This window comes from Pleuronectes platessa, chromosome 12 (genome assembly GCF_947347685.1).
Source record: "Pleuronectes platessa chromosome 12, fPlePla1.1, whole genome shotgun sequence".
Taxonomy (NCBI): domain Eukaryota; kingdom Metazoa; phylum Chordata; class Actinopteri; order Pleuronectiformes; family Pleuronectidae; genus Pleuronectes; species Pleuronectes platessa.
The window spans coordinates 18,011,694-18,039,521 of NC_070637.1; the positions used below are offsets into that span (position 1 = coordinate 18,011,694).

Here is a 27,828-nt window from a genome sequence, read left to right on the forward strand (position 1 = left end):
CACAGTTTCAATTAACTTCAAATTATATTAGTCATGTTTTTAAAAGTTGATATTTATCAGTGAAGTTCTGACGCGTCACCACTACATTCTCGTTACCTTGCACACTTGTATAAATATATATTTCTTTGTCATAGCATTCTATTGTAGTTAACGGCGACACTTTGACAGTTTCCTGTGTAAATCCCTCATGCGATAAGTGCAGCCCTGCACAGGCTCCATGTTGGGTCGGGGCAGAGGAAGCTGGGCGGTGTGTGTTTCTATGGGTGGAGCTCACAGTCAGGAAATGTGTGCGTAGAAGAAAAAGTTGTGTAGCGGTTCCCTCGCTGTTCGCACGAGTTGGATGCTGATGAAGCTGCGTCTACACCCGAAGCTCATCATCATGAACTCAACGTAGAGAACAGGTGAGCTTAACAAACTTTTAAAAAACACTTAACATCTTATAGATTTACTTCTGCTGACTTGTACCCGGATGAGGAGCGAGTCCAAGCAGCCAAACGTGCAAATAGGGTCGCCTGAAATGATGTGATCCTGCTGCTGGTCACGTGTTCACATGTTCAGGGAGAGTTTAGATGGTTTTCCTGCTTTTCAAGCTTCGCACCTCATCGTCGTGTAGAGAAGAGTTTGTCAGACTGAAGTGACTCATGCGTCTGGAATATGGTGTGTGTTTACTACCACGCTTCTGTGATGAGTGCTGGTCACTATGTGGCTCAGATGAGTCCATCACCACACACACACACACACACACACACACACACACACACACATACACTGCTCATTTATTCCGTTACACCCAGTGAATGTGAGCTTGATGGTGCAGTCTACACCCATTTACTTTACAGTTAAATCAGAATACTTGTCGGCCTTCAAACTCCCCTTACTCAGTAATTTTTGTGGAAACACACACTTGACAGCCGGAGCTACTCTGCACAATCAGATGTTTGTACACAATATGTTTAGAATTATTTAGGGCTGCCACTAATGATGATTTTCCGTTTCTGTGTATCATATCTAGAGCCAGAAAATGATGTTGTTATCAAACCCCTATGACAACTTGGGGATTGATAGTTTATGACCATACACGTTATTATAAATAACTATAAAAAAAACTCACAAAAACAACAAAATACCAAAACACTTGAAGAAGAAGATAAGCATAATTATATTTTTTTGTATGCACATCTTTTCTGCAATAATACAAAAGTAATTGTCAACATTTCATTTTGATCAGCCTGTGGCGGGCGTGTCTTAGTGGAGGGTGAGGTCTTTTGAGTATGTAGTCATGTATGACTAACAAAGCATCAACATCTGAATATTTTTCACTTTTACTAAAAAATGTGATCAATAATCAAAGAGGTTGCTCATTTTGGATTCAGTTAACATCATCTGCAAGTTATCATCATCGTCCATTTTCGGCTGTAGCAGTAAAACCTGTGACGTGATCGCTTTGCTTTTATTAGTATTAAACTAATTTGACTGAAATCTGTTTGAGGAACTCGAGTTGCCACAGATTCAGGCTGAGATTATGTTTAACATTCTTCATGTCCGGTTACAAAACAGATCTTTAATCATTTTAAAACGAGCCACAGCAAAGGCCCATCGTCTGGTCTGATGTTTGTTTGGATGGACTGAGCCATGTGAGTGTTGGAAAGCATCCTATTGAGAAAGTCATGGGAAGTTTCCCCCGGCCCCGGGGGCCTCACATACTCCCGGCCCAGTACTGCTCTGCTGATCATTTTAAAGCTCAGCTCAGACACATCATCATCATCTCACAATATTACATTATCCTCTTATATGCCTGAGGAACTCCCATTTTAAGTACATGATTCCATACTGTTATGTTAAACTTTGTTAGGTCATTCACTCCACCCTCGCCAGAGCATCCTGCAAGCACTTTCAATTCTACTGAAAGAAGAACAAGAGCGTGAGCACGAACCTTATGTAATTTCCTCTTCTGTAACGACACAGGAAAGAAGATAATGCTGTCACTGTGAGAGTTTTCAACATTGTTTTGCTGAGAAGATGAATTTCATAGTCAACAAACTTTATCTAGATGTTTTCCAGTAAGGAAAGTTCATATATGAATCTAAACAGGGACAATGAAACTACACTAAAGGGCGATGCAGCTCTAAAGAGTTCAATCTTCCTTCCTCCCATGTTCCACAGTATGACGCTGAACGAGTGCGTCACTCTGGCCCCCACCTCTATATTTAGAGAAGCAGTCTGTGCTTCCCCCTGATGGGCGGAGTACCTTACACGATTAGCTGCAGCTTGATTTACATATGTTATATTCAGCATACCAAAGCTCATTATCCTCTTAAATCCACTTGTCTTTTGACTGAAACCCCCTGTTTGTTTATTTTTCAGGATCTAAAGCTGCAGCTGCACGGACGTCTGCAGGGTGCCTGAATATGCACGTTTGAAAGTTGCTGAAAATGCAGGGGGCCATTGCACGAGTGTGCGTGGTGGTGGCCGCCGCCATATTGAACCACCCGCTGCTCTTCCCTCAAGAGAACACTACGCTCCTGGAGCAGGACGAGATGTTGATGGCTCGCATGCGGGAGCACGAGGCGAGGCTGGAAATGGAGCAGGCCAGGCTGGAGAGAGAGCTCTCACTGCAGGAGTCCCAGCAGCAGGAGGAGACCAGCGCAGAGGGAGGCTACAGTTGGTACTTCTGGAGCACCGTGTCCTTCATCATCTTCTTCACTATCGAGATGTGCAGGGGGGATCTTGCTGACACGGAAATCCGTCCGTCTGAGGATGAGGACATATTTTCAGAGACGGGAGCCCTCACCCCCAGGACCATGGTGCTGGATAAAGATATCCTGAGAAGCTTCTGTGACAAATGCACCTACAGTTCAGCCCATGAAAACTGGAGGGTGAGGGAGTTTGTCGAGGGCTTTGCCGACGATTTACTGGAATCGCTCAGGAGTGCGTGCGACAGAGAGGCAGACATGGAAGTCTGGGACTTTGTCGGGATTGGGAGCATGTTCGAGTCCTGGAAGGTTTGCAAGCCTCTAACCTGCGACCTGATAGTGCCCTTCTCGCCACCAGACCCGTACTCCTTCCAGTTTGATCTGTGGTGCAGCCCCAGCAGTGACATACCTCCAGACATGCAGGGCTGTGGCAAGATAAAGGTGAGCAGGTTTGGCGAGGGCGAGGACGGCTGCCTCTGTGGCTCCGCTAACCTCGGGGAGGACATGCTCTGCCTCCTGCACGGCAAGAACGAAGCCATCCAGGTGCACCGCTCTCCTGATGAGCTGCTGTGCTCCAGGAACACGCCTTTCTTAGCCAAAGATCAGGTCATGAAGTGGTTTCAGATCTCTGTCACCAAAGCCTGGGGACGCATCTCTCACAAATATGACTTTGAGGTCACTTTTCGCAACTTGGACGCCGCCGGTGCTCTGAAGATCCGGTTTCGTTCAGGGAAGGTCATCGTCCTGAATATCATACCGGTGGTACAGCTCGGGGATTCGGATGCTTACTTTGTATCACACTTTCCGTCAGATGGCGACAGTTCTCCCGACCCGCTCTGGCCCCTCTCTTTCGCTGTGTACGAGAGGAACTTGCTGAAACTTTTCACCAAATGCCTTCCACAAAATTCCTGTCACTTACACTGTCTTCAGATTGTCACGTTCCTGCACAGAAAGCAGACGGGGCTCACGGGGAAGAGCGCCCTCACGAACTACCACTTGAAGACCGCCCTGTTGCACTTGTTGCTGAGCAAGAGGCCCTCTGCGTGGGGCATGGTCAGCATGGAGCACCGGCTTCGGGACGTGCTCGGACTCTTGCAGAGGAGCCTGCAGGAGAAGAGGCTTCACCACGTTCTCATCGGGAACAGCAGAGTGCCGGCGGACGTCCGGCTTCCTGAGATCATTCAAAAAGCGCAGCCCCTCAATCTGTTTAGGTCTTTGGTGCTGCAGACGGATCTGTACGCTGCAACAGTCAGACATTTTCAGGAGATGTTGAGAAATGCACCTGCGCTCATACAGGAATACACCCCTCACTTGTCAAATGGAGGTGTACACCACAGACTCGATGACAGTTTGAGATCTCCGGTCACGTTTGGAGTCTGAATTATTTCTAAGCGGGTCTTTAGATATTCCTCTGTGTGTAACCAAAGGTGATGTTTCGAATCGAAGGGTGAACACACAACAATTATTGTGGCTGAGCTGCTTTAATTGCACTTGACATTAACCAGTGTATTAAGAATACAGCGCCAAACTAAAACATATACTTTCTATGCAGTGGGTTGTGCTACATATAAAACATAGTCTAATATACTGTAATTTTTAAAAGATAATTCAGTAGTACTGTTATTAAACCTAAAAAATTTAATTTTACAAGTATACCCACAGAAGTTTTAGGTCTGAATCTTTCTCTGCCAAAAGACGAGAAACGTCTGGACTCTGTTGATGCTCCCACAAACTTTATATTACCTCCTCGGTAGGGTCCTACCTCGGATGGAGGTCAAATTAAATTAAGTTTGTGGAAGCATCAAATGGTGTGTGGACATTTCTTCTCTTCTGGTTTTCATCACTTCAGTCCTACACCTATTGTTTCTCAAGTTGTGGGCCTGCTTTTATATTCTCTCCGTATTTCTTTCTTTGCCCCTTTAAAAAAAGCAGCAACAAGTAATTGAAGCGGAAAAATCCTTTTAGAATGAAACAATTTCAACAGAAATACCTCAAATATCTAAATGGAAACATTTACCGTTTATTACAGCAGCGTTTTTGCTTTCATTCTTTCACAAATCTTAAGGCAGCTAATAATTTCCGCTTTAGCTTATTGTAAAGAAAAACTTGTATTTGCCTGTTCCACGAGGTCAATGTCAAAATTTTGATGGAGCCTCGGTTTATTAAAAGGGAACACGCGTGTCAGGAAAACATGTTTTCTGTTTATTGTAACACAAAAACACAGACTCAGTCATATCATTGATCAATTTATTAGAAGAAAAGTGCCAGATAGTGAGATTGGTCATTGAAAACATCTGGAGTCATACAATCATACCTCATTCCCATTATAGTGATTCGATTTTTTAAAAAGAGAACAAATTTCTCTCTTCAAATTTATCCCTGAAAACTCGCCATGTTTTTGCTTACAAAGTCACATATGACTCCACAATAATAAACATGAATGTAAAAGGACGTTTTTAAGGTTTTGGTCAGTGATTTCTTTAAAGGCCATGGTCGTAGTTGGGGTTCCCCTCCACGTAAGTCTTGTAGAAGCCCTTGTAGGTGTCCACACTGTGCCTGGTGGCTTTGACAGCTGGGTCCTCCGACATGCACTCCGTCCACTTCTTCAGCTCAGGTGCGTCCCCAAGGCAGCTAAAAGACAAAGGGAATCAAACCATTAACATAATTAAAGAACCACAACACGTGAACTTAAATCACACTTATAAAATCTGGCATGTCAGGAGGTAAACATGACAAAGAAAACTTTTTTTGTTTTCTACTGACCCCTCTGTTTGTACTTTTGCTCGACTCACAAGTGTCTTTAAATGCTTTTATAAATAAAATGTATTTATTTTAATTGTCCTCAGATTTGTTTTACTTACTGCTGTAATTCAAAGACCTCCAGCCTCTCAAAGAATGGCCACATCATGTAGTCGATCATTGTGATGGTGTCGCCGCCAAAGAACTTGGTCTTCCTCTCAACCAGGTCCTGAAGATTAAGCATTCTATTAATCAGCAACACTATAAAAGGTTTAGTCATTAAAGAAAGGATATCTGGATGATTTCCCTCATGTTTGAACATTTATTAAGAAATGTATAATCATTACAATTGACCTAACACTCAGGACAACACAAGCCCAGTGATAACATAGTGAAGCAAGAACAACCTACCTTATTAAATTGGTTAAACTTCTCTTTCAGTTCAGCTTCCAGTCCCGAGACATCCTCGCCATTATTCCTCCCTGCTGGGATCTTGCGCAAGAAGGGTATAACCTGTGGGGAGCAGTGGCATTCAAATTAGTACAAGCTGATGGAAACTGTATATCTGCTCCCTGCCCCCCCCCGTAAGGAGGTAGATGCATGTTGTTGTTTTTTAATAATACCTTGGAAAAATGCTCCAGCATCATCTTCTGCTGAGCTTTAGCGAAAGCAGAGGAGGGAAGCAGCTTCTTCTCGGGGTAAACTTCATCCAGGTAATCACAGGTGATGGGAGACTCGTATATCACCTCACCAGCAGGTGTCTCCAGTGTTGGGACCAGGCCAAGAGGATTCTTCTCAAGGAACCACTCAGGTTTATCTTTCAGGTTGATGTTGATGGTCTCATGTCTAAAACACACAAAAAATGGTGAGAGATCAGGAGCTTCATGTTTCTGTAGTAATTCTGTACTCCTAATTATAATAGAATATTTCCCTACTTGATTCCTTTGGCATTCAGCACTAATTTTGCTCTCTGAGCAAACGGGCAGAATCTCATGTTGTAAAGCCGGATGCTTCCATTAGGGACTGGACCAGGTGCAGCGCTTCCTGAAAGGTTAGAAAAAATTATAATAAATTCCGTACATTACAAACTAGGGCAATATTTTCACTTTATGTTTAAAGTAACCATTAAGTGTTTCCATTTTATGAGTTTTGTTCTAAATCTCAGACAAAAATCTTGTACTGCATAATCAGCTTCAATTAAATTCAAGTTTCTCACTAGATTAATATTCTACATATCAAATTGATGATTTACAAAGTATGAAACATTGCACTTATACACCAACCAGCTATATTATTAAGATGAGGTATTCATGACAGTCCATAAATAACAACAACCCTATAATATACTATAAGAAAGGTATATTAAAATTACATTTAGCTGACGATACTTCTGTGAACTTTAAACTTAAGCTTCTCAGTGGCTTACTGCTTCCACCAAAATAAAACAGTCAAACTAAAATACATAATATCTGTCTTTTACAATCACAGGGGAGAAATCAGGAGTTATTTATATAAAATGAGTGATAGTGTAGTTTCTGTAAAGATCCACAGTGAGTCACTGTACACTCCTTTACCCAGTCCTGCGATACAACAAAACCAGTACATCAAGTACTACTGCATTTACTCAAGTTGAAAACGTTTCTACTTCAAAATAATACTTGAAAATGTAACCAAAGAGTAACTTCGAGTTATTTGTGATTGGTAAAGGTCGATCTGATTGCTCAGTATAGCGGGTAGCAGGCACCAAAGGACTCCTTAGTTCACCGGCTAATAGCTGTTCGTCTTACCTTTAGCAAAACACTTCTCAGTGGACATGTTTGATCTCCAGGGGGGGGTGGTGGGTGTCAGTGTGGTGAAGGTCTCGGTCTTTGTGCGGACGGATACAGTCTGTGAGCGGAGGAGACAACGTGCACTGCGCAGCGATTTAGCTCCTTGTGGCTAATATTTTATTTTGTCATCTACTTCCGGTGTGGGCGGGTCCGCGAAATCCAACAGTGAGCATGACAGCGCAGTATCCTGGTTGCCAGGGTTACGCAGATACTTGTTTGTCTGCCTGTTGAGCTCGTGACAAGAAGCTGTAGTTTTTAATATTGTGTTAAAATGGACGCCATGGGAAGTTTAGAGGTCAGGTAGGTAACATGTAAAATACAATACTGCTTTATTCGTACTTAAAAACAATGTGAGTACAAATGTTTTCCACAGTAGTTAGCCACCTAGCTTACATTTGTGTTGTGCTGCTCCCTGCAGGTGGATTCAGGGATTCACAAACAGCACCGTGCACTTTGTGGACAATGACACTGTGTGTTACACATGTGGGAATCACATCTGCTTCCTCAACCTTGAGACCAAATCAAAAAGCTTGCTCCAGGGCCCCGGCAGAGGCATCGGTGCATTCACAGCCAGAGGCACCTGTGGGATTTTTGCCTTTTCTGAGCAAAGGTTGTCCCCATCTATATTTGTGCATGTGTTCCCTGAGCTTCACATGAGGAATGAACTCAAAGGTGAGATGCATATGTGTCTCAATTGTCCAATGAAAGCTGAAATCAGTCAGGACCACAATCACATAATATTTTCCTACACAAGCCATTTTAATAATAAAAACCTATGTTCATGATGTCATTACTCTAAACATGAGATATTATCACTACACACATGCACATAACCACAGCAGAGTTGCAAATATCAGTGCACTTAGAGTGTTCATGTGCCTAAAATGTTATCAAACATTAGAATAGATTCTGAAAACAGGACCTTGTTGTTGTATTGGACTGTTACTGAGTGGATTGATCTGCCAACACATATCAGAAGCTAAATCTGTGCATTTGCCATAATATTTCAAGTGGCAGATGCAGATTCTTTTACAATATTATTCACCATGTCAATTGAATCATAATTTTTTGCTTGCATGCATCATACATATATTTTTTTCCACTAAATTTTGATTCTTTTTCTAGGAACGGCACAACTGGACTACACATCTCTGGCATTAAGTGATTGTGGCCCTTATTTGGGCTGTTGCTCCTCTCTTCCAGACCACACCATTACAGTGTGGTGAGCCACTGAAATCAGTCCACTACCCATTGTCTGTGCCACATCTTTTTTTAGTTCTGTTTATTTACATGGAGTAGATCTGTTACTTTAATCATGACTGTGTGATTCAGGAACTGGGAAACTGCAGAGCCAATCTGCACACAACCACAAGCCGGGAAAGATGTAATTTCTCTGGTGTTCAACCCAATGAATTGGCTTCAGCTTTGTGCTTTGGGCACTGCAACCATCACCGTGTGGAACATTGAGAAGAGTGCCAGCCTCCATGTACTAAAACCAGGGTAAAGCAAACTTTGCAGTTTATATTCAGTGTGGTTAAAATCAGAATTGATATCTGGATATTTCTGTGTATTTAGGGAAAACTGATAACATGCAGAGACTAGATAACACTGTGTGAAGCAGTACTACATGCATGTGTCATGTTTGTTGTGCTACAGTGTGGTCCAGCTTCCTACAAGTGATGGATCCTTGGCTGAGAGATCAGTGCCCACCTCTTACACTGTCAAGACTCCCCACTTTGGGCAAAATATTCTCCCATCAACCATCTCAAGGCTCAAAGGCAACAAGGCAGAAAACATTGTGGTACAGTATTATCCCAGTGTCCCTTAAATACCAGTACTGGCTACAAAATAAACTTTCACCGATGAGTATGTTTGTTTTGGGGGTTGGAGATGGGAAAAAAATATTTGCTCTCTGGCACATGAATAAAGACAAACTGTTACCTAACACCACATGTTGATTTACACAGACAAAACCCATCTCTGGAGCCAGACTGACTCCTACTGCCATCTGCTGGACAGCCACATCAGATCTCTGTGTGGGCTGTGCAGAGAGATATCTGTTCCTTGTCAACACAGAGAACCTCTCTGTCTCTGTTCTCTTCAACCCCACAAGTAAGCAAACACACAAACTGGGACTCTCTGACTTTTTTATTGACAAATATTTGAAAAGGTCACTGGGAGTATTTCTACTTTCCCATGTAAGTATTACCAAATTTCATTTGGCAACAGAAAAGGCCTTTGACATCTGATCTGTGTTGTCAGCTCCGGATGTTGCCTCGGAACTCACTGATCTCAGACAGTGCAGCTTTCAAGATTTAACCCTTAACAAGAATGGGGTGATCGCTGTAGGGAAGGTACGAGTATAACTGCATATAAGTTCAAGAAAATTCATTGCATATCACTGATGTGCCAATCAGTGATATGCTTTTATAGTTCAGGCATCAGAAATTCACAGATCATCCTTTTATAAAAGTATTCATGAAATGCTTATGTTCCACAGGACGGTACGGTGCACTGTATTCAAATCAAAGGGACTCAGATTGACATCACACAAACATGGCAGATAGAACAAACTGCCATGACCGCAATCTACTCCCCTAACTATGAAACATTACTTCTCTCTTCCAAAACAGTTAGTACTCAGATGCACTGTAGTGTTAACACATTTCAATAGTTACTTAAGAGAAAATATATATAAACAAAACTAAATTGAGGATTGTTATTCTTCAGGGGCAGATCTACGTGTTGAATTCGGCCCGGTCAGAAAAGTTTGTGAAGGTCCTGGACGTCCTCAGCGGAAACTTTGTGGCAGCAGCTTGGTCGCACGCTGACAAGAACGTTTGTGTGGTAAAAGCTTAGTGTTCTTGTGATCTATAGTCTTGTGATGACACATGTAATTATGGTGAGTGTGTCTTGAGTCAGCGGTGATGATTGTGTTTTCACTGCTGGTCGCAGTCAGTGAAGGATTCTGGAGAACTTCAGCTGTGGACCGTAGATGGCGTGTGCCTCGGTTCCCTTACTCTTCAAGCTGAGGTCAGAGTCACAACGTATGAATGATGTGTACTTGTGAATAGTACACATCATCTGAAAAAGACTTGTAAAAGACTTATATACAGATGTAAACCTTTGATCTGTGGTTGTTCAGGTGACAAGTGTGGCCTGCTGTCCTATTGCACAATACGCAGCTGTAGGAACAACGTCAGGAAACATCCTCTTTGTTGACCTGAACAAGGAGCAGGAGCCTCGCCTGGTTCACCAGGTTCAGCTCTACCACTCTCCTGTGGATTATCTAGTGTAAGTATCTTTCCCCCCTGTGACCACAGAGGTTCAGTGTAAGACTGTCCTTGTGACAAAGTATCTAACATACTATATACATACATCTATAAAGTAGAGTCAGGAGTTACCTCAACAGTTTTTGTCAGGAAAGCAAATGAAAATGTGACACCCAGTGGTTACAGGCTTTCTAATTGTGTACAAATATACTAAGTGTGTGTGTGTGTGTGTGTGTGTGTGTATGTGTGTGTGTGTGTGTGCGCACTTCAACAGTTTCGATCAGGAGGGGCACTACCTTCTAACTGGAGCTTCAGATTCACATATCTATGTAATAGATGCAAAGCCATCAAAGAGGTTTTCAATCATTGGATACACAGGTAGATGGTCTTTTTCAACACTTCTTAATTGTTTAGACGTGTTACTGCTCTTCTATACGTAACAAAACACTCACTGTACATGTAAATATTAAAGGTAATTTCAGCTCAGAATCTATATGAAATGACTGACTTATTACTGAAAATACTTTACCTTGACAGGGACCATGTATGTATTGAAAGAGAGCAGCTCAGTTTAATCTGCATCTGTCTCATATTTGTTTTCTTTTCTAGTTGTTCCTGGTCCCATTTTGTCACTTTCCACTCAGTGCCTTAGGGATGATGAACAGGTGAAAGTTTTTGCACTGTGCGCTCGACAGGAAGGAAACAATCATGAGAGTAGTCTGCTCACACTGCTCTCTCTCCCTGCAAAAGACCTTACAGGTACCCCGCTGATCTAAACCTATTCACTACTTTTACGACTGTTACATTTGCACTGGTTGAGTGCCTGATAATTGAGAACAGATGAGGGCCTGTGACTCTCATTCCTAGTTTGTTGGAGATGTGTCAAAGAGGCAAGATCCTCGCCTCTTTGACACATCCCTCATTATTCACTTGGTCACGTGTTGACATAGTTAAACGAATATGGACAGATGTAAGAGAGGCCCACTGCAGACACTGAACAAAGTAGAGGAATTTATTTTGCTGCCAGCAGCTGATGAATCATCTGCTGTAGGTGAGAGGAGGTTTACAAGGGGATTAATGGTATTTAACCAATTTCAAGGAATGTGTTGGCTAGTGGAAATTTTTAAAAAGGGGAAAAATGGCCGGTGGCTACTTTTATATCCGAGTTACGTAAGTTAAATCAATCTGTGAGATCACTGGACATCCACTGGCCCTCGGTTGTTTTAAGGCTGTAATTCTTCCAAGGAGATGCTTTGGCAGTGGCCAGCTTCCAAAGTAGCAGCCATATTCAGAGGGATAACTAATTAATAGTACATCAACAGGACACTTTTATCTAAATGTTTAGACGAGTTGTCATAAATGCTGTTAAAAAGAAAGCACAATGACTGAGGAGCTTACGAAAACACAACCTTTGTTTATACAGCGGCTGAACAAGAGAGACCATAGAGCGAGAAGTCTCAAGACGAAAGTGCAAAGATTAGGCCGTAGATTCTAGGGTGTGGCAGCAGTTGAGTGGGCCACACAGCTTACAAAACTAAAAAACATGACTACTGTGCTATTCGCATGTTAGATACAGAAAAGACACTTTCACCTATTTTATATTCACATCGCTTGTTTTTACATTTCTGGTGCTTCTCTCTTGACCTGCAGGCCCTGAGTGTGTAGACCGACATGGTTGTCTGTCTCCTCACGTCCTCAAAGTGTCCAGTTATGAAGTGCCTCGTCCACTTGAGTCCTGTGTCCTGGGAGTCAGCAAGATCTTTGCTTATTGCCACAGGAAGAAAACTCTTCAGCAGTTTCAGTTCCCCCAGGTTCGCTGGCGCTTAATACACCAGTAGCTGATGATCTCTGTCATCATTCCACTAAAATATCTTTGGTACATTTGCAGCAAAATATCCTACATGAGAGTTAGAGTGGATAGCAAACACAAGTTTAAATGATGACTTGCACACAATGAAATTCAGCTTCATCCCTCCAAAGGGAGGTTTATGATCCCGAGTTGCAGAACAAAGCAATATAAAAATAGCTGTTTTGCAGCAGCCATCACACAGATGAACCAGTAACATGCCACAGATGCAGTAGAAGAATTGTTTATTTATATATTTATACTGAGCTTTTCTTGTCATGTTTATTCTAGTTGGTTGTTAGGTCTAGTTTTTTCCCTCCTGATATTTATTAAGTATTTAAGGTTCTGATTAGTGGAGCCCGAAGCTCTTTATTTTTTTCTTTTCTATTTTAGTATTTATAATGTTTATTATGCTGTCTGTAAAATGTATGCCTCTTACTTAGAATGCAAACCAAATCTACTCACTGGTAACGTAACCTGAAAATGATTAAATACATTTTTCAAATAAATAGTATCCTAGATTAGGTTATGGGTTCCTAATCTGTTAATGCTACAAATACGAATTTATTAATCCCTGATTCTTCCTATCAGGACACACATGGTCCCTCCAGTCCACAGGTGCTACAACCAGAGCTGGAGGTGAAGGGTCATCCTCTGGGCCCCGCCTCTCTCGCTCTGTCTCCTCATCAGTTATGGCTGGCGTCTGTAGGTCAAGACGGCCTTCTGTGTATTAGAGAAACTGCTTCCATGGTAGGAGCTTATTATTGTTAACAGTTGAATCATATTTCCACTGTCTGTGATGTGTGTCATTACGATGCTGTTGCTGTACCAACAGGATCGATACATGGAGCTCCAGTGTCATCCATGTGGTCTCGGCGGAGTCCGGAGTGTGACCTTCTCTGCAGACGGCCTGACACTCCTCACCACCGGCTGCAAAGACGGCTCTCTCGTGTGCACCAATCTCAGGTAGAGCAGCGAGCGGTCCTGTCGTGCTTGCATAACAGTGTGAACAGCAGGGGGAACTGTTGCTCGCAGTAGTGGTCACTCCCCCTCAATTTGACATTGTTTGCATTAAACAGAACTTTTCCTCTCACACTGAGGGCCGTGCTGATGGTAAATAAATACAGGTGAACTGGAGGTTCCAGCGGGAACATGCTCATAATCTGTAGGAAAACAAAGGTCCAATAAATTTCAGAGAACAACCCGTCCACTGAATCCGATCCCACTAACATTCCACATCTGCTTGCTCCTGCACGCTTTGGTTTTGAAGTCCAAAAAATATATTTTTCTCTTTCATCCACTATTTTACTTCTAATGTTGGTTCACTTCACCGTACTTCTTAACCTTAAGCTACTTAAACTGTTGACAGTGCGGGAAGTCTGGTGTTTTCTTTTCCTAATGCTAAACAAATCTCCCTATTGAAAAAAATCAATCATCCAAAAAGTCTGATATAGCTCATGACTCTGTGTCAGACTGTCCATTGTTGTCTAAACTGTTAAAAACACATCGGTGAGTCACATCGTTTCACTGGGAGACATTTCCTTTATTATGAACAACAGAAGCACAGAAGTTTATTTTGAGTCAACGCTGTGTGTCACAGGGAAATCAGAAATTATAGAGACGGACTAACACACAGTTTTTTTTTCTTGAGATATGTGGACGATAATTAAAATGTTTTGAATATTCCCAACAGCATCCTTCTAAGAATGTTCTTCTTTTGCTCTACATTTTTTCTACACTTTGATTTATTCATAGTTGTATTACAGTTTACCCAGAAAATATGTTATGTGTCTCACACTAAAAACGTATTTATTCGACATTATCCAGAGCTTTGTCTTATTTTAGATCTCAAGATCTGAAAATATTTTCACCACAACACAGAAGGAAACAAATAATGATATAACTAACTTAATTTTCATTTATAATAGCGCATCATGTGTTTACCACATGACATATGAATGGATTTCTGGCTCAACTGGTAATCATTAGACCTCCATAACAAATATCTGCTCTCTCATCTTATGTTTTTCTAAGCAGGATTAAAGGTGGGGAAGCTGGGGTGAAGAAAGCTGCTCTGAATAGCCAGGCAACGGCTCATTTCTTAAAGAATATATTCGACACAGAGAACCCTGTCCTTGTTGACTTGCCTGCATGGAGACAGGAATCCTGTCTGGGCTCTGAAAAACCAAAGGAGAGTGAGGTAAACAATAATCAATCCTGCTATAATCCAGTTTGTTTTGGTTGTAAAGTGGTTTTACATAACACCAAACGAATTTGTTTGCTTCTGTGGCTACAAAACAAACAGCACAATACAACTGCAGAAAACACACTTGGTGTAGCAGGTACACACCTATCCAAGTGAAATGCAGTCTAAAACAACAGTCATGCAATAAACCCCACTTTCAATTTATGTATTTTTCAATATTGTAATTATATTGAGTGTTTCCTGTAAAATTTGTTGTTGTTATTGCTATAAATATAAAGTAAAAACTATTAGGAATACTTCTCAGTTCAATCAGCACCACACTACATACTGCAATCTATTATTGTATATTGTTATTGTTATTGTATTACAGACTTGATGATTGACCACTTGCTATACTGTTACATGTGTTAAAAGTGTGCGATTCCCAGTGGATTTGAAGAATATAATGATGAATGTGAAACAGTTTGTTTCTCAGCTGTTTCAGCTTTTAACGAAGGCCACATACATAGCTTAACAAGATCGACACTTTAATTATTATTAACACAAATACATTGCCTCCATTTATTTTTTATGTGTGTGTTTTATGTGTTAACATTGTGTAGGTCAGCAGCGGAGCAGAGACCGTGGATGTGTCGGAGCAGGATGAGAGTTCTAACATCCTCCTGTCTGCTCCACCTTCACACCCCACCTGGCTGGAAGGCCGACGACAGGCGGTCAGTGACTAACATGCTGTGATATTTGTGGTGGTGTGCCCTGTGGGTAATGCTCACTATGTTTAGATACGTCTCTCCTGCGTCTCGGGCGGAGGATTGTGAAAGTCCCCATTGCACCTGTGTACAATATCTTACTCATAATGCAGCTATGTTGCCTTTGGCAGGCGACAGCTTGATTTATCGTCTCCTGCAATGTGAGAAATATCCACCAATTAGCAGTCAAGTCCTATAAAGCAGATAAGCTTTGTAGAATATAAATGTTTAGCACTTTGTGAGCTTCTTGATAACAATGATTGGTATCGAAGGTGGGGCAGTCTTTGAGTTGTGGGTTTCATGCCTCCTCTGCAACCACATGTGAGATAAAGGCAGAGGCACCTTCCAGCCTGCTTTTTAATCGACACCATACTTTCTAATCTGACTCACAGGTTCATGTTGAGTGATGACATGTTGGATAGCGTATCATTAAATCTGTATGTAGTCAAATTGATCATTATTATTACTGTATGTTTGCATGTTATTGGTTGGTGTACTTGCTGTGACCTGAGAAGGTACTTAATCTGAGGTTCACATAAGGCCATTTTAACCCAAAAATGACCTGTATTAATTTCCTGTCTTATTTCATGCATGGCTGGGTGTTTCTTTGCTATATTATTTTCTAGCTTATTCTTACTTCTTTGTTTAGGAAAAGGCTCCTGTCATCAAAGGGGTCTTCACCCGTGTGACTTGGATTCCAGATGTCCTAAATGAAGAAGGCCCCTTTGGTGACAAGGAAGATGAGTCTCCTATATCATCAAAGGAGCCTGCTTGATCTTGTGGAACACAGTCAGAGATTTCAGACTCAGAATTAAGACCAAGAATTGCATTTATGAACATGTCAGCCGTAAGTCTGAAATGATTGCGTCCAGCCATACTAACACTCTTGATACAGGAAATCAAAAGTATATCAACCAGTCTTTTTGACCCATGTTGTATATCAAAGGGTTAACACCAACTGGTTTGTTGCTTTAGTGTAGTTCAGCAAAAATGTCTCACTGTTTTTCGCTCTGTTTATATCGAACAGGTGATGGAAGAAGAAAATGAGAAATATTCAGAGAAAAAAGAAAACCTGAGGAAAAGCATGAGGGAGTTACGCGGCACTGTAAGTGACAGAACAACGTCCCACAGTGCATGTTAGCACAAATACTGTATAATTAAATTCATTGTGTTTCGTAAGTGCTTTTCTGTTCCGTAATAGTAATCTCTGTAATTACATATAGCTGCTGAGTACACACAGCTTCAAATATCTTAAAGCCAAAGCACTCTGAAAGTGGAATAGGAAGTGCTGGTAATAGATACTTTAATAAACATACTCCTCCATTAAAAAAAATGTGTATATGAAAAAATACGTGAAGCCACGCTAATCTAGTGGGATCTCAAATGATCAAAAATATAATTTTACCCACCCTTCTTACTAAACCCTTTAATCACCTCCGCCAAGGAGTTTATCTCTTCATCCATGCTGTTGTTTATCTGTTTGTCTGTCTGTTAGCAAGATTACATACATCCTACAGAACAGGTTTTATTGAAGGGAGGGCTTTGGCCCAAGAAACAGTCCATTAACTTTTAGGGCGGATTCGATCAAGGGGGCGGTTCGAGGAACACTTTCTTTAACATTGCGCTTTAGCCAGTTTTTCATCATTAATAATGCAGAGACCTTGATAGAAAACAAGCAGACATGATCAGAGGACTAATATCTATGAGTATGTGGAGTTTGGTTCACCTTGGTTGATTTCAAGGGGACTGTTGGACCATGGCGGAGGTGTGTGCTCTATTGAGTGATATTCTAGTTTCTAGTTTTATTGGAAAATAATCACACAGCGTTTCCCTCGTAAAAAAACTACATACAAACAAGTTACATTTGTAGTTCTATTTATAGCAGTGTAGTTAAGGTAAATTGAAGGTAGGCGTTTAACTACATAACAAGTTTCTATTGCAAATGTCAGATCCAGGAGATGCTGAGTGAAAATGAGACCCTCCCAGCTAACGAGCGTCTGGGACAAAAAGAGTTCAATCTGGATCTTGAGGATCAGAAGCATCAAGTGGCCGTTGTGGAGCAGGAGGTCACGAGGGTAAAAGACACCCACCTGACTCACATTAATCCAGGTAATCTTTACCTTCTCTGCGTGGTGAAGATGGTGGTGAATCTTATTGAAATCCCTTCGTAGGTGAGAAAAGAAATAGAGTGGGAGATTTTGGAGAAATGTTACCTCCGTGATGTCCTGAAGAGAGTGTGTTGGGATTCAATGAAGGTCAAGGGACGGGCCATTAAGGTAAGATCAGGATCAGTTATATCTAACTTAACATCATGTACATCATGGGCTGTATATATATATATATATATATAACTATTTCAAATTACCTTCTGGTTCTCCACCACAGGCGTTTCACTCTGAACAGGAGGTGAAGAATTATCCTCTGAAGGAGCGAACTGAGAAAGAGGTGAAGGAACTTCGCAAGGTTGAGAACATCAGGAAGATTGAAATGGCTGCCTGCACCGTAAGCAAAGATCTCGAGGCCTGAACAGTCTCTGGTTTCAATTCTGATTAACGCTGCAAAGAGAAGCACGTGTGATGAGTTAGAGAGGATTAGATTTTATGTGAATCTTAATTTGAAGCAGAACTCAGCGTGCAAAGTCACAGCATAAACATTTTCTTGAAGTTGCAACAGTGAGCTGGTTCTTTACGCTGTGGAAGTATATTTTCTGTCCAAACTCAGCTCAAAAGGAGTTAACTGATGGAAAATAAATAGTTACTTTAAATCCCAGTCCTTCCTTTGACCTTTTCACTGTTGTGACTTTTTTAAATGCTTGAACGCATGCCAGTCCACCACTGCTGAGATGTCTCTAGATTTACGACTGTGTGGCCACCAGCGAGTGTTTTGGTCGTTCTCCTCACTGCAATATTCTTGGGATAAGTTTATGATCTTGAAACCACTTATTCAATCCTCAACATTTATCTCAACCCTTTCATATGAAGTTGTCTGTTTTTTTTGCACCTCTTAAAGAAAAGTTCAAATACAACCATCCTGAAGGAGGACGAGCAGAGAGAGGAAGACAATACGGCGGAGAAAGCTGCTGCTTCAGGAAGTTTCTCCGCTCAGTTTGGATATTCAAACCCTTACATCTACGATAAGTTCAGCCTGAAAACCACAGAGCAGAGGATCAACCAGATTGTTCTGCTACAGGTGGGAACCTCTTCCAAAAACTGTTGAATCATAAGACCAGTGGGATTATCAAGCTTTTGTTTAATGCAACGCTTTTCAAAAACACACACAAAAGCAAAAAGACGAAATGAAGAGCAGATAAGAAGTGTGTTGAGTCATAATATAACCATGATTATATAAATAATCATTTCTTTTTAATTTCACTCAACCCCAAATGCAGGATGTGATTTACGGCATCAAGATGGCTTTCAACGCTGAGTTTGAGGGCTTGCACAGGCAGAAGGTGCAGGAGCTGAACCGTGTGAGGGAGAGGAACAAACTCATCAGTGCCATCCTGCTGGAGCTGGACATCCAGCAGCAGCTGTGGGAGCCCGGCCTGAGTGTCAGCGAGTGGCCAGAGAGGCTGCTCACTGTGGACGACACTCAGGTTACTGACCCCCCCCCCCCCAAGCAAACATCTAAACAGTTGACAAAGTTCAGCAAACACATGTTACAATGTATTTTTTATAACTCTGATGTGAGATAGTAAGTGTTTAGCATCATAGGAGATGGTTTTTCACAGTTTACCAGAGAGATTAAAATCGTTGTCCCACTCCAGATAAAATCAGAAAAGTGCCTCAGCCCAGAGCAGAGGAAGGAGGAGGAACGGAAGAAGCTGGAAGAGCAGAGACGTTCAGCTGCCAAGGTATGCTGCCCCGATAAATGTGTTTTTGTTTTTCAGCTCCTGTTTGTCATTATTTACAAATTCTTCAAATACTACTATATATGATTACCACATCTAGCTATATTCTTATCAGCAGTAAGAGTACATTTAAGAGTACTTTGTCTTAAAGTTACAGTAAGTTGTTGAGTTCTTTCATATTGATACATATTCATCCCGTCTATTGCAGGAGGATGATTGCAGAGATCGAGCTCTTGATAACATGATGGATGGAGCACTTGAAGTGAAGAAAGAAGACATCTTGAGACTGGTGTGTTCAAATATTTTAATAGTATTATTTTTTTTATCAATTGAGAAAAAATCTAATGCAACCCTGAAAGTAATTAAGTCCAGTCTGAATAAATCTGTAGAAAATAGAAAATTGATTTGTCAATTAATCAATTTGTTTATTTGGAGAAACCAAATCCACACATTTTACAGTTATTATTGTCGTTTTCTGGGTCAATTGTGAAGATTTTATTATTTATTTTGTCATATGTGACAGTAAACTGAATAATTGTTTTGCTTTTGGCTGTTGTGGAATTTTCCTTTTCCTCCTGCAGTCATTTCCTATGCTCACATTATCTCACATCTCCTTGCAGCTGAAATAAGCTAATTGCTAGTCACACAAGGCATTGTCACTTGAATTAGACGAATCAACTTGAAGGGCACATAGTTTCTTTTGATTTTACTCCACAGGAAATCCCTCCGCCTGAGGTGGTTTTGAGCAAACCTGAAATTCAGTGGACTGAGGAGGACAAAAAGGTCTACAAACAGTATGAAAAGAAAACCAATGATCTGAGTGAGAGGAAAGAGAAATACAAAAAGGTATCACAGCACATGCATTCACAGCTTTCTTTTGTTCACTTCTGATCATTGATAAATATAAATCAGCTGTCGATGCTGTAATTGCAGTTAATGGAAACTGAAATGAAAAGACTTCAGGGAACCACCAGGGATGCAACCAAGAAGTTTGATGAAACTTTGACGAAGCTGTTTGAGAAGAAAATCAAATTTGAAATGGCTGTTTATCAGGTGAGCACACACACACACACACACACGCAGATTGATTATTTTTTCTTAGGTTAAAGGGCCCTCTGTTCTCCCCATTGTTTCCTCCTTGAGATTGTGCTATATGATACCCTCTATATGTGACATCTTCAAAACATCCTGTTTAATGTTTTTTCTTAATGATTTCTAAAGGGAAAGCTTCAGATCGCCCAGCTTGTCTGTTCAGTACTTCTAGAAGAGGAGATGAGAAATCGAGAGCTGGAGCTCATGCTCAAACTTGAAAAACTCCTGGCACACAAGGTCAGAAAGCTCTTTCTCAGTAACGCTGCAGGAATTTATGACTGCCAGCTTCAGAGTCTGTTATTTTTGAGATACCAGAGTGAAGCTCTGTGGTGTTCTTCCAAACTCCAGTGTAACATCTTCCCAGCGCTCAGGCGTGCTTTGCAAGAGCTAACCTGTCCTCATCTGTCTGGTTTCAGTACTCCCAGCCACATGCTGCTCTCATCTTATTGACATGCTTTTCTCCTGACAGGATGAACTTGAGGAGGAGGTGAAGTTACGTGAAGAAGATGTAGAATTGTTTCACGAGACCTATGACACCGTCGTAGCTGAGGACAAAGTAAGCCAGCGGCTAAAGCACTGAGACCATTTCTTCTGTGCACAGAATATGTTATAATGTAAACCATGTCTCCCAAGATTCTCGATAAAGAATTCAGAAAGGAGTTCTGTGATGTACCTGGGCAAATTGTGGATCATTTGTATAAGCTCTTCAAACGCAGACCCAGGTTTGTGAAAAAAAATGTTCTGTGCTGACACTGTTTCATATGTCGAAATCCAGTACACACAGAGCTGCACTGTTCTAAAACTATTTCATGCTTCAGGGTTCAAAAGTTGAGGACTCAGACCGACAACAACCCCAACCCGTTCAGAGATCAGCGTCTGTGTGGCTCTCAGGCTCCCGACGCGCTCGGCAAAATGCTGAAGGCCATGGAAGAGCTGGATGCTCCGGAACATAAACCTGAGGGTTTGAACCCATCAATCTGGGAGAGATTCTGTCTCGTCCGCAGAACAAAAACAGAGAGCGAGCAAAAGGTAAAATAAGGACACAGACAGGTTAGAGACTTGAAATATTGTGCAACATAGATTCAGAGGCGTTTCAGGCTACCAATATGCATTATGCATAGTATATTGTTTTCCAAGTGAACCACCACTGTGATGTTTGGTACAGCCCGGCTCTTAGACAGATTTAGGAATCTGTTCCAAAAAGTTTATTATATTTTTATTCACTGAAACATCTTCCGCAGGTAAAAGTAAAAGCTTTGGCTCTTGCTGAGATGCAGGCGTTCTTACAGAAGAGGAGAGATGAGAATGAAGCGGCTGAACAGGAAATTAAAAATCTCTCAGAGGAACGTGAACGGTATGATGATGATGATGATGTTGTTGTTCTGATTAAACGCAGTTGTGATTGGAAAAAAAAAATCTTTTTGATTTGTCATTACTTTGTGACTCAAGTTAAAAGTAGATGCCACTAGTCTTTTTATATTTTGCTTTGAATGAACTATCTATCTGAGTTTTTTGTTGTCCTGGTTTGATCTTGTAGTGTTCATAAGGCGAAGAACCAGTCCCTGATCGACATCATGGTCCAGGTCGTCCTCAAACAGGGTCAAGTGTCCACTGCAGATGTGACAGCTGATGACTCCGACTTCATACTCCTCCACAGGAGTGTGGTGGAGGAGCTCAACAAAACCATAAGGGTCAGTATTTACTACTAAACCAGGACCAACTGTTTATTATTATGATTGATATATATAACAAATACACTGAAGGTTAAATTAATAAATGATAGTGTAAATATATTACTCACCAATAATTATCTGTTTAGTGGAAGGTGCCAGAATGAGCTAAATTCAAGTGGTGGTCTAATACATTGCTTGCGAAAATATCTGTGAGTGTCTAATGGGGATAATCCATGTGATCAGATGCTTGGAGAGCAGAAGATTGCCTCCATGGTCGAGTGTAAAGACTTCCGTAAAGGCACCATGCAGCTGGAATGGGAGCACAAGGTGATAAGGGCGCAGATCGAGGACCTCAACACCAAGGCGAGGGACATTCAGACGCTGCGTCTCTCTGAGGAGCAACGAGATGTGAGTGTAACCAGGATCCTCAAACATCCTCTTACTGCCTTTGTAGTTCCTCTCAATCAAATACAGGCTTTCCTCAAGACGGAAACAGACACCAGTCACTTCCAGTAATGCCACTGAGTAGTAAAAAGATTTGACCCTGTACATTATTTTATACTTTCAAATATATATTGTCAAGGCATAAAAACGTGACGCATCTGCTTGAAATGGGAATTAAAACATCTGCGTGTGAGGTGGAGTATCGAACATGTTTGCCAAACCTCAGTTGGTGATATCAAGGCAGGTATTTTGGTTTTGGCAGCACAAGATGTTCTACCATCCCTGAGTTCAGATGGTGGATCTTTTGTTATCAGACACACCCTATGTGCACCACGCCCTACCTTTTTTGTTGTCTTTTAAAACTTATAACCCAATAGAGACGTGTTTAAAATGATTAACAGGACCTCCCTTGCATTCTTTATCCTCGTTTATCCAATTATTTAAAATTCTTGGAAAACAGGAAACCTGGTCGTCTTCACCTTACTGAGAATGTAGATCTAAGGTGCGGGAGGCAGTTAAATCAAATACACAGCAGAGAATTGGACGGGAAAATGTTTTGCTCCTGGCTGCAGCCGTTTAACACAGTGATACGCATGGAAAAACACTTCTTGATTAAGACGTATTCAAGAAATGACTCTGTTGGTGGATAATAATGAATAAATACATAAATCTCAAATGAGTCATCCATGGTCTTATTTTGGCCAAATCCATGGGCATGGCACACACAAAATATGTTTCCAGGCCTGCATGCCAGCTTCCTGTGGGAAGGGTTCAGGTAGTGTCTGCTGTGTCGGGCAAGCAGCTTCCTGTCATTGTTCAGGCCCCTGAAACTTTGAACATAAACATATCCTGAATGATCCTGCAAATTTTTAGGTTTGTCTCTTGTGGGATATTATTTTGAAAAAGAGTTAAGAGTAACCTGCTGCAACTATGTGTTCTTTTCATGTCAGTTATCCTTTTTTCTTTCAGTATCTCAACGAGACAGATCGAGAAGGTCTTGCGTCCAAGCAAGTTTCCAACCTGGCGAAAACAATCGATTACCAGGAAATGGTAACAGAGACAATTAACGACGTGATCTCTTCTATCACCTCTCTTTTCTGCTCTCTAAGTTAAAATTCCTATTTACTCTTTTCACAGACCCATCAATACAATGTGCAGAAACGCATGAAAGAGATTGAGCATCTCAACAAGCAGGCAGCGAAGAAAGCACAGAAGAACACAATCCTAGAGCAGCAGCACCCCGAAATGCAGGTGACTGTGGCGGAGAGGAGACAGATCCATGATTCAGCAGGTAATAAAACAGTAATTCTCACATCTAATTAAGCACGTAGTAAAAAAGGGTTTTAGATCGTCCCCTGACTCTTGACTGGCTTGTTTTGGTGTTTAGATTCTGAGGAGAGTCTGGCATCCACATCTGAGGACAGCTTCCGGGTGATCGCTCAGCAGAGGAAATTGAAGGATCTCGCCAGAGGCCAGGTGGAAGATCTGGTTTTCCTCGAGTCAGAACTTGAGCGTCTGAGGATGAGGAGCTTTCCTGCACTGGATCAGCTGAAACACAACTGAGCAAAACCTTCTCTTTCACACATAACAGGGTTTTATTCACACTTTTCTTCACAAGTAAACTGAACATGAATATCTACAACTCAACTTGTGAATACAATTGTTGCAGCAAAAACAAAGCAATAAATTAACAAGGCATATTTGAAATGTGATCCCTCAGCTGGAGTGTATTTGTACCCAGATAATATATAAATATTTTCTTGGGCGCGTGCTTCAGAAGAAACGATTAGAAAGAGAAGTCCTCCTCTGTGCGGTCAAAGTGCAGAATCCCGTCCTCCAGACCGAAGAGGTCAATAAGCTGAGACAGGCTGCCCTTCTGTCCCTCGATCAGGACGTCCAGCTGGAGCTTGTAGAGAGCAGCCTGAGCACAACTTCGCCACTTGTCGATCAAGGTCTGGAGCTGTGTTAGATCATTCTAGGAAGACAGACCAACAAATTAAATCACTATTTTAGTCTAGCTAACATAATAAATGCCCTTGTGTTTATGCTTTGAGGAACCCAGGCTGATACCTTGCTTCGGTACATTTTAACCAGCTTGAGTCTGCGCAGGGTCTCCATCCTGTCTTTAACCTCCTTCCTGAGCTGGTCTCGTTGCTGCGCTAAGTCTTTAGAAGGAGGATGCCTTGGTTCGGGAATGGGTCCAGAAAACCTTTCACTCCCTGATCTCATGTCCTTTCTGTTTACATCAACATGGCGCACGGTGACGAGTGGAGGATTATTAACGGTCTTCCGGGAATCTGCCGAAACTTGTCGGCCGCCCTCCTCCGAGTCATCGTCCACACAAAGTCGTTTGGCCACGGAGGAGGGCGAGGTGAAGGAGCGCCTTGATCTCTTCAGCCTCTCCCTCAAAGAGGAACTCAGCTTTTGATGAGGCTGCAGGGAAGAGGAGTGAATAAAAGAGCAGATGATGCATTGTGAGTGTACACATGTTTTCTACCATCACACACAAAGGGTGCATCGTTTCATCTTCCATAAAAGGGTGGCACAGTGGAGTAGTGGTTTGCAATATCGCCCTCACAGCGAGCAGGTTTCCGGTTGGAATCCCTGGCTGCTCTGGCCCTTTTTGCGCTGAAGGGCAGAGCCAAACCAGATTGTGGATTTGGAAATTTCCACAGGTGTTTGTGTGAGTTTTCTCTTCCCACAGTCCGAAGACACAAGAGTGGGGTTAATTAGAGACTTTACATTGTGAATGTCAGTGTGAATGGTTGTTTCTCTCTGTGTGTTGGCCCTGTTATACGCTAGCGACCTGTCCTGGTTGTACCCTACATCTTGCCCAATGTCAGCTGGGATCGGCTCTAGCTTCCCCCCCCATCCCATCCCCATACAATAAGTGGTATAAATAATCTATGAATGTTTCATAGACGAGGTTTCTGGATAGATTTGATCAAATCTCATACTTTTAAAGGCTTTTTACTCCAACACTGGCTGCAATTCAATACACAAAAACAAACTGAGGTCACCATTTAGCTATCAAACATGGGCATCTGTTGATATTTATGTCAGTGGTAAAATGATTTTATATTAATAATGATCAGTAAAATAATAAATTAACGTTTCCTGGACCTATGATAACTGAACAGGCCTTAAAGAAACACAGGGCTGGAGTTCAGGGGACATGAGCCTCTGACTTTGGAGGAAACTGAGATCAGAGCCTTTAAGGTTGTTGTTGTTGTTGTTGTTTACAATTACAGTCCAGGTTCATGAGAAACTTCACTCACCTTCTCCTGTTTGTCTTCACTGGGACTTGACTCCACTGAATCACACGGTGACAGATACACTGACTTCACTTTAGCTGCTTTCGGTGTGATCTCCATCGGGGGAACGGATCGTCTCCTTCAGATTTCAGCAACTCCACCGTGACGGTAACCGAGTAAACTTTGTGTTATCAAAGCACGTGAGTCACAGAACTCCTCAACAAACACCTGCAGACATAACAAACTACCACAACTAATGAACGCGTTCGCTTTCATCCGGGAGAAACCATCAGATATAACTCAAAACGGATAAAATATAAAACTGTGTCAGCGATGCGAGACTTTTTTGTTTTTCCGTATTTTTACCTCCAAAGTCAGCGATTGGACAGAATCCGATGACGCGCCACCGAAGAGGATCATGGGAGCTGTAGTTAAATAGGTTACAGCGAAAACGCAGAACTTTACATGTTTTCTAATAAACCCTCTGACCAGACTCCGATGTATTTTACTTCCTGTTTGGGTGAAGCTACTCAAAAAATAACTTTATGGAAATAGAACAAAGCATTTTTCTGAACTTATTATAACATGTGGTTGCTCCACAGATACTGTACTTAGTACTTCAATACATAACATTGGCATAGATTTTATGATTTAACATGACATTTTTTATTTTAACACTAAGTAATCATGGTATAATGCAATACATTTTACATAATAATGTGATAAGAGTCAGTTTGTGTCCTTTTTGGCTTGGAAGCAATATGCTTCTGTACAATACACCAGAGAGGAATAATAGTTATTATTTAGTAAACTAAAAAAAAATAATAAAATATTTTTTTAGAATAGAAGAGAAACCCTGATCCAGCTGTTTCACCAAATAAAGACCTCAATAGAAGCATAAAGAGATTTATTTGTGATCTCTTGTGACCGAGTGCTCCATGTTTACCTCTGTTAAAAGCCTCCAGTCATATTTGTGATTCAGCATTACTCATCCGTTGATTCATCTCTATTAAAGGATTTGTTTAAGACTCCCTGTTCATTGTAAGTTTGGTCTTGTTTTCAGACTTGTGCTGATATTCAGAATTTATTTAATTGTGTCCTTTTTTTTTTGTAGCCACGAGGTAAAAGGTGTGCGTGCGTCAACACCGGGATCCTGCACAGGCTTGAATGTCAGGAGTTGTCTGATATTTCACACCCTGGGGAACTATGATTTATTTCCCTTTTTTTTAAAACATTTTATATGGATGAATCCTCCAGGTCTGAGGTTTTGAGATAATTAATGAGTTTGAGTCAGGAGGGGTTTTTAAACCTGTGAATAGTTGACATGAAATGACTGTGATGGTGGTTCAGGTTTATAGAGTCTAGAGAGGGAAAGGTGAGACTGAGAGTGGGAGCTGGCTTTGATCAGGTGTGAATGGTGGGCGCTCATACAGGCCTCAGGGCTCTAAAGACACCGTTGTACCCTTTAATGTAACATGGTAAGTCGAGGAATATGTTGTCAGGAAGAGATTGTATCAAACACAACGGATCCTTGACATCAGCTTCTTGGATTGTCTCCAATCTATAGTGAAGAAGTTTTTGACTGCAGTCAGGTCACTTCTTTTCATAGGTTATAATGTTTTGTATATAAGGTTAGTTGGTTGCTTTTGATTCCCAGGTGATTCTACGTGTGGTTGTTGTTGTCGGAGACTTTCCCTTTCATGCTTTGCCAGTGTCTCATCCGTTCACGCTTCTTTATCTTCTTACACAATATGATTTCTAGTTGGCAGGGTGATAAAGATCTGCAGACAAGAGTTAAACACGGGGCCTGTTGACAAGACTCAGCCACCAAATTACTTAATAACGTAGATCCGCCTTTGATTAATACTGTTTTTTCTGTGTTGGAAATTTAGATGTGCAATTCTTTGATTTACATCTGTGCTTTTCCCTATTGACCTATTTAAACGTTCCCTGTGAAAAAGAACTATAACTGAGAAACTTTCGAAACAGCAATTTGAACTGTAACCCCCATCTGCTGTTACTGTAATATCCCCCTGAGTGAGAGAACCTTTTTCTTTTGGCTACAAGAGTGAAGTAATCATAATAAGATGGATACTTAAATTGTCTTTGTATGTAAAAACACAAACAAATTGTAATAGAAACCAGGAATTTGATGTTGTTGTAGATTCGTGCAGTAGTGAGGCC

At 41.4% G+C, this 27,828-nt stretch overlaps 4 protein-coding genes across 4 annotated transcripts; 2 read left to right on the plus strand and 2 right to left on the minus strand.

Annotated features, from left to right (window-relative positions):
* Positions 1–248: 248 nt before the first annotated feature.
* On the plus strand, positions 249–5,529 carry itprip (inositol 1,4,5-trisphosphate receptor interacting protein). Its single transcript, XM_053435876.1, has 2 exons — positions 249–401; positions 2,365–5,529. Exon 2 carries the CDS (start codon positions 2,433–2,435, stop codon positions 4,071–4,073), a length of 1,641 nt encoding a protein of 546 aa, XP_053291851.1. The 5' UTR covers positions 249–401; positions 2,365–2,432; the 3' UTR covers positions 4,074–5,529.
* LOC128453158 (glutathione S-transferase omega-1) lies at positions 4,927–7,404 on the minus strand. The gene is made up of 6 exons (XM_053435878.1): positions 7,220–7,404; positions 6,368–6,476; positions 6,056–6,278; positions 5,844–5,945; positions 5,555–5,661; positions 4,927–5,324 (listed from the first exon to the last, which is right to left on the minus strand). The coding sequence occupies exons 1-6, from the start codon at positions 7,245–7,247 to the stop codon at positions 5,174–5,176; spliced, it is 720 nt and encodes a 239-aa protein (XP_053291853.1). The 5' UTR covers positions 7,248–7,404; the 3' UTR covers positions 4,927–5,173.
* On the plus strand, positions 7,297–24,097 carry cfap43 (cilia and flagella associated protein 43). Its single transcript, XM_053435875.1, has 38 exons — positions 7,297–7,561; positions 7,680–7,933; positions 8,387–8,483; positions 8,594–8,761; positions 8,918–9,062; positions 9,229–9,373; positions 9,524–9,615; positions 9,762–9,893; positions 9,992–10,108; positions 10,217–10,294; positions 10,407–10,555; positions 10,808–10,911; positions 11,143–11,292; positions 12,184–12,344; positions 12,971–13,129; positions 13,215–13,345; positions 14,417–14,579; positions 15,188–15,298; positions 16,359–16,436; positions 17,281–17,406; positions 17,503–17,607; positions 17,717–17,833; positions 18,341–18,520; positions 18,720–18,926; positions 19,098–19,184; positions 19,390–19,470; positions 19,899–20,027; positions 20,115–20,234; positions 20,403–20,510; positions 20,743–20,829; positions 20,907–20,995; positions 21,092–21,302; positions 21,515–21,627; positions 21,811–21,964; positions 22,190–22,354; positions 23,360–23,440; positions 23,528–23,681; positions 23,778–24,097. Exons 1-38 carry the CDS (start codon positions 7,533–7,535, stop codon positions 23,951–23,953), a joined length of 4,953 nt encoding a protein of 1,650 aa, XP_053291850.1. The 5' UTR covers positions 7,297–7,532; the 3' UTR covers positions 23,954–24,097.
* On the minus strand, positions 23,949–26,009 carry sfr1 (SWI5-dependent homologous recombination repair protein 1). Its single transcript, XM_053435879.1, has 3 exons — positions 25,669–26,009; positions 24,461–24,823; positions 23,949–24,365 (listed from the first exon to the last, which is right to left on the minus strand). Exons 1-3 carry the CDS (start codon positions 25,762–25,764, stop codon positions 24,177–24,179), a joined length of 648 nt encoding a protein of 215 aa, XP_053291854.1. The 5' UTR covers positions 25,765–26,009; the 3' UTR covers positions 23,949–24,176.
* Between the last annotated feature and the right edge of the window lie 1,819 nt (positions 26,010–27,828).